We start from the raw sequence: 7,350 nt of genomic DNA on the forward strand, positions 1-7,350 counted from the left end.
GCCCTGAATTAGAATGATAACTGTTACAAAGCAGAAATAAAGGATGCTATGAAAACTTAGACAATGGGGGTTACGGAGAGCTTCTCTGAGAAAGTGGAATGTAATTAATAGAGGAGTTGGCCCTAGCAAGTGAAGGCTAGGAGCAGTGGAGTAGGGGAGAGTTCCAAGCAGAGTCAACAGTAGGTAGTAGAGTTTATTTATTATATTTATGTATGTATGTGTGTGTGTATGTGTGTGTGTATACATTGTATGTTTCATAATAAATTTCATAATTCACATACATACATTTATATATATATATTTACTAATAGTAGTACCAGCTGAATAATAGTTAACATGTATTGAGCACTTACTGTGTGTTAGGTACTGCACTTTACGCGTATTATCTCACTTAATCCTATTACCCCGTAAGTAGATAATATCATTGTTCCCAGTGTACCCTTGAGAAATAGAGAAAAGTGAAGTACCTTGACTAAGATGACATAGCTGGGAAGGGCCAGAACCAGGATTTGAACTCAGGTCAGTCCAACTCTCCCAAGGCCATTTTCTTAACCATTGTGCTATAATTGCAGAGAGACAGAGGGAATAGATAATCACCGGGAATAAGATAATCACCAGGAACAGAAGGATTAGCTGAAGATATTTTGGTGGATGTGAAACTCTGTACTTCAAAGGAAGAGGAGTGCCTAGTTAGGTGGAGAGGTGTTTACTGATTACAACAACCATTAAAGGCAAACTGAAGTTTGTTTCACACAGCAGAAATGGACTTCAGTTATGTTAACCATAGGGCACAGTTTACTTTTATCACCTGGTGGCTATTTTTTATTTTTGCAAGACTTAAATTGTATGTAAGGGATAGTTGTGTAATATTGTATTTTAACACTTTTACGTATATATTTAAAATGTTCTGGGGAGGGGGGGGTGGGCGGAGGGTGTGTTGTCGGGGGGCGCGGTCGGAGCCGGCAGGCGAGGAGCCTTTGGAGCTAGCGGGGCTGGGGGCCGGGGGAGCAGGGACTTGGCTCCCGACGCTCAGAGCCGGCAAGATTTGGCCCTGCAGTTGGGGCGCAGGGAGCGAAGCGAGGCGGGTGGGGTGAGTTTTAGTGGGAAAAGGGTAGAGGTCGGGGAAGCTCTAGCCCCGAAGCTTGGGGCTGGGGGAGGAAAACCCCAGTTCGCCGCGTGATCCCGAGTAGACACTGCAGCGCGGTGCGCTGGCGGTCCCCGGCGGAGCTGAGCGTGGGGTCCCGGTGGCCAGCAGCAGAGGGCGGGAGCTCGGGCAGCGCAGCCAGGCCGCCCCCCGCACCCCCGCCGGCTCCCCGGCCCCGCCCGTGGCCGCCGCCGCCGCCCGCACATCCCGCAGGAACGGGGGCCCGAACCCGCCGCCCCCGCCGCCGCTACCGTTAACTCCGGCACCACCGGCGACGCCGCTCGCCCGGGGCCCGCCGGCCATCGACGTCGCAACCTCCTCAGTCGGACTCTCCGCCGTCGCCGCTTCGCTTCCGCACCGAGAGTGGGGCCCGGAGTCATTGGCATTTGGAAGTTTTAAAAGGTATAAGAATGGCTAACAAACATGAAAAAATGCTCAACATCCCTAATCATCAGAGAAATGTAAATCGAAACCACAATGAGATATCACTTAACCCCAGTGAGAATGGCCTTTATCAAAAAGTCCCAAAACAACACATGTTGACATAGATGCGGAGAGACAGGAACACTCATACACTGCGGGTGGGACTGCAAACTAGTGCAACCCCTGTGGAAAGCATTATGGAGATACCTTAAACAGATTCAAATAGACCTACCATTTGGTCCAGCAATGCCATTATTGGGCATCTACCCAAAAGAACATAAGTCATTCTATGACAAAGACACCTGTACCCGAATGTTTATAGCAGCACAATTCACAATCGCAAAGATGTGGAAGCAACCCAAATGCCCATCAATTCATGTTTGGATTAGTAAATTATGGTATATGTATACCATGGAGTATTACTCAGCTATAAGAAATAACAGTGATATGGCATCTCTTTGGTTCTCCTGGAGGGAGTTGGAACCCATTGTATTAAGTGAAGTATCCCAAGAATGGAAAAACAAGCATCAGATGTACTCACCAGAAAATTGGTTTCCCTGATCATCACCTAAATGCACATCTGGGAATGACACCAATCGGATATCAGACTGAGGTGGGGGGTGGGGGGAGGGGGTGGGTGTATGCCTGCATGATGAGTGCAATGCGCACCGTCTGGGGAATGGACACGCCTGGAGCTCTGACTTGGGATAGGCGGTACACGGGCAACGTATGTAACCTGAACTTTTGTACCCCCCATAATAAGCTGAAATAAAAAAAAAAGAAAGATCATATTATCAGCAAAGAAAAAAAAAGTTTTAAAAGGATGAAAGGAAAAGCCAGAAAGATATAGAAGAAAATACCTGTGAAGAAACAGGTCAACAAAACGGATTCTTAGAGCGATTTGGACAGTTCCCTGGAAGAAGATGAACTAGGCAGCCCATACCTGGTGGGGAAATAACAGCTCCTCCTCCAGCTCAGAATCAGACTCTTCCTCAGCATACAGAGAGTTCTGGAAGGGGCCTTGGAGAGGAGGAGGTCAGTGCCCATGTGGGACCAATGGCAGAGAAGGAGGGAGAATCAGAATCATCCAGCCAAATAGAGAAGGGGGAGATACTGCAGAGAATGTCTGCCGCGGAACTGAAATTATGAAGATGTGAAACCATCCGTGCGTAGCGCAGCTGGATGAAGTGATAAACACCATGACCACCGTTCTACGTGGTGATGGAATACGCCAGTCATGGTGGCCTCCGCGGTGGATTACTGCCACACGATGCCTGTGGCGCACATGGATCTGAAGCCGGAGAATCTGTTACTCGGCGAGAAGGATAACATCAAAATAACTGATTTCGGCCTGGGTGCCCAGTTGCTGTGGGCACTCCACTGGAGACCTTTTGCGGGACCGCTTTGTGCGTAGCCCCGGGGATCTTGGAGGGGAAAATGTATCACAGCCCCACCGCAGACATGTGGAGTTTGGTAGTGGTACTTTATGTGCTCATTACCAGCACCCTGTCCTTTGATGGGTCAATCTTAAGGTTTACTGGGGTATTACATGGATTTTGGACTTAAAATGGATTTATCAGAACATAACCCCGTTATAATTGGAAGATCACCTGTAAGTCAATGGAACAAAATTGAGAGTCAAAAAATATACCCATAGAAATATACACAACTTATTTTTGACAAAAAGCAAGATGGCAATGCAGTGGAGAAAAGGTAGAATTTCAACATATGGCACTGGAACAACTGGATATCCATATCTAGAAAAGGAACTTGAAAACATCCTTCCCACCATATATAAAAATGAACTCAAAATGGATCATGGATGTAAATGTAAGATCTAAAACTGTGTGACTTCTAGAAGAAAGCATAGGAGAAAAATCTTTGTGACCTTGTGCTAGGCAAAGATTTCTTATTAATAGATACGACACAAAAAGAAATATCCAAACTGGAAGAAACAGAAAAATTGGACTTCATCAAAATTAAAAATTTCTACTGTCCAAAAGATAATATTAAGAGAATGAAAAGTCAAGCCACAACTGGGAAAAAGTCCTCGTGAAATACATAGCTAATAAGGGAATAGCATATAGACTATATAAAGAAATTTTACAACTCAACCAATAAGAAAACAAACAACCTAATTTTTTTAAATGGCAAAAGATGTGAAAAAGTTCACCAAAGAAGATATACAGATGGCAAATAAGCACATGGGAAGATGCTCAACATTACTATTCATCAGGGTGATGTTCATTAAAAACCACAATGATACGCGCAATATACATACCCATCAGAATGGCTACAAATTAGAAAAACTTCTAAATGCCAATACTAAGAGTTAGTGATGATACAGAGCAAATGGAACTGTCATGTACCTCTGATGGGAATGGAAAATGGTACAAAGACTTTGGAAAAACAATATACCACTTTCTTAAAGGGGTATCAGAAGACTGTTGTGGGGGATGGATATGTTAATTATCTTGACGATGGTGACGGTTTCATATGTGTATAGAGACCTATGGCAAACTTATTAAATTGTATATTTTATATATGTGCAGTTTATCAAACATCAGTTATACCTCACTAGACTAGAGCTCCTTACTGCAGGAGCAGACATTGAAGCCTGTGGACGGGACACAGAGACAAGGATATGGAATGATGCCAGATAACACTAGAGGACCGAGATCTTTAACCTTTTAGCAATGAGAAGTGTTGGCTGGGTTTTAAGCAAGGGAGTATCATGATGACATCTCAAATTATTAAAACATAAAATCACGGTTGCTTAGGAGACCATGATTTTGGCAGGTAGGTTAGTAGCAAAAACACTTCTAGGGTCCTTGCAGTTTTCCAAGGGGAGGATAACCATAACCTGACCTTGGGTAAAGGCATAGGAGAGAAGCAGGGTCACAAACACACTGGGAGTGCCCTTCGCACAGAGTAGCAGAGTGGAATTATCCTAGCTCTTTGGCTGAGAGGGTACAATATACGCTAGTCCTCACTCTTTTTTTTTTAACATAAAGCATCTTTCCGAGATGAGCATCAGTACAACACATCAGTGCTCTACGGTGCCATGCTAAGCAATGTGTGCAGATGTTACTGTAGGATACATAAACAGGCCTTATATTTATGCAGTGATCCTACCTTCACAATCCTTTCCAAGTTGTTCAATTTGCAACATAAAATTCTCATAATTAGAGGAAGGAAACCCAGCATCCTCTGAGGTTGGTTCAGCTGACTCAATGAAGTCATCAAGGTCATCCACATAATGTATTTCTTCTTTGACCTATCAAATAACGCTGTTTCAACATGTCCCCAAATATTTATAGCATACACTGAATAAAGTGCCATCTTTTTATATGAGCATAAACACAGGTACTTCCTCAAAGAACTGATACCTTTGTCAACAGCTACTACTTCTTAATCCCTTTTTCAAAGTAAATGTCTTTACAACAAAACATTCTCTATTTTTCTACCTTACCTTTTATAACTTTTTTAACAATAATACTTTTGATAATTTATTTTTACAATACCTTGTTCTTTTTCTTCAATGTTTTCTTTGCAGGCCTAAAAAAAAAAATAAAGAATTCCTTTCAGGCATATGGTAAATATGTAAAACACCAAGAATATCTAAAACTATTGTTTTTATATAAAATCTCTATAATTGTAATTTGTTTCTTTTAATCATAAAGCTTACAGGTATTTTTTTTCAGGTAATGTAAAATACAATAATTTACTACAACAGGGATTAAACTAGAAACAGGAAGAATAACATTAAGGGACAAAGAAAAGGTACTATTAATAATATAATTAAATTTAGATCAAACTTTCTGACAGTCAAAGCAACAGAAAAAACTTAATGTTACTTGTATCATTTGATAGAAATATACCAGGATTTTTGTGTGTGTGATTGTCCTTTTCAATAAAAACAAACTTTTACTGGCAAATAAATAAATAAATAAAAAAAAATAAAAATAAAAATAAAATGTTATTTTCAGAATGTTTCTATATATCTGTAACAAAATAGTAACATTAAAAATTCCAAGGCTAGGCCATGGTGTATGTGCCTATAATCTCAGTTACTATTTGGAAGACGGAAGTGGGAGGATTACTTGAGCCCAGAAGTTCAAGGATATAGTGCCCTATGATTGTGCCTATGAATAGCCACTGCACTCCAGCCTGGGCAACACAGTAAGACCCTGTCTCTAAAAAAAATAGAAAATAAAAAAAAAAATCCAAATAACTCTTTGAAAACAAAGAGTTATTTCTCCTGGTACCTCCATTATTTTAACTTTTTAATCTAGGTTTTCAGTGAATTATGCCTTTTCGGTTTGGGACCCAGCCAAGGAGGTTTCCAGTTGAAGGAGGAGATTCTTCAATTGGGCGGGAACCGGGGCTGAGCTCCAGTGCTGCCTGTAACGGGAAAGAGATGTCACCAACTAGGTAAAGTCTCCTTATCCTGACAACTGAGGAAATGTGTACTGACTATCATCAATCAATACAAGCTTTAACTGATATTCAATATTAGTAAGAAAAAAAAACCAGGAATTCAAAACATTGCTGTGATTAAATTAGTATTAACAGAGCTCAGGTTTTCTTAGCGTAGAGTCTATATTTTGTATCTCTATAAGTCTTGATGATGGACCAATTCTCTCTTGCTCTCTTTCTCTGATACATTTTTAGCTAGATTGTTTTGTTGATTGTTTCAAGATTGGATAACATTTAATTAAACTCTCAGTGCCATTATGTCCAGGGCACTGTGCTAGGCATAAGGTTACAAATATGAAAAAGACTTAGACTTCAGATTTAGTGTCACTTTGGCGTTGATTTGACCTTTGGCAAAAAGAGAGTGATAAAGAGTGTGAAGATTCTATGAAACAAACCATTTTTGCAAAATTGAAGAAAGCTATAATAAATAGGATTTGTTCCACTTTTCTGTGGTTTACCATAGCACAACATTAGATACTGCATTGTTAGGTTTCTCATGGCTTGGAAATTTTTGGAACACAGATTTAAACTTAGTAAGGTAGTTACTTTAAAAATCAGAGTTACTCAAGGATGAAATAGACTACTTTGGGAAGTAGTGAGCTTCTTGTCTTTAGAAATGTTTAAGGCTGAGTGACTATTTGGTGGGGATGTTGGAAAGGAAATTCATATACTAGATGTATTTTTGGACTAGGTATCATTTAAGGGCCATTTCAAATCTGAGATTCTATCAGCATTTGAATGGTATGTGGAATAGTATATTCAGTTTTATGTTCTTCCATAAATAAATATTCTAGTTTTGAAATCACTCAACTGAAGTGATTTTACAGTGCATATATATATATATATATATATATATATGAATTGCCATGGTATTATCACTTACGTTTATAACTAGGTGCTTTTTATGCCATTTAGCAATTATTGCATACCTTTCAAAATGAACATCTGGAGGATTATCTTTATATTTATGAATTTCCTGTAATTAAATATATGGCAACAGCCACAATTTCTTTTCTACATAAGTCTGAAATGTCTGCCTCATCAGTGCCACTGTGTTATACTCATTTTGCAACATTTAGAGATTTCAAAGTGATTAAAAACAGTTGAATATACATCAAATTTTGGTGCTCTGAAAAAGTATTTTCTTTTTAGTATCTAACTATGTGTCATCTGGTCTTTTATTCAGGCAACTCCGAAGATGCCCTGGAAGTCATTGCTTGACAATAACTGATGTTCCCATCACTGTCTATGCAACAATGCGAAAGCCACCTGCACAAAGCAGCAAGGAAATGCACCCTAAATAG

General features: G+C 40.1%; 1 protein-coding gene across 1 annotated transcript; it reads left to right on the forward strand.

The window, feature by feature from the left end:
* The first annotated feature begins 5,876 nt into the window (after positions 1-5,876).
* FAM229B (family with sequence similarity 229 member B) lies at positions 5,877-7,350 on the forward strand. Its single transcript, XM_069489232.1, has 2 exons — positions 5,877-6,001; positions 7,233-7,350. The coding sequence occupies exons 1-2, from the start codon at positions 5,877-5,879 to the stop codon at positions 7,348-7,350; spliced, it is 243 nt and encodes an 80-aa protein (XP_069345333.1).

The sequence above is a fragment of the Eulemur rufifrons genome, chromosome 15, assembly GCF_041146395.1.
Source record: "Eulemur rufifrons isolate Redbay chromosome 15, OSU_ERuf_1, whole genome shotgun sequence".
Taxonomy (NCBI): domain Eukaryota; kingdom Metazoa; phylum Chordata; class Mammalia; order Primates; family Lemuridae; genus Eulemur; species Eulemur rufifrons.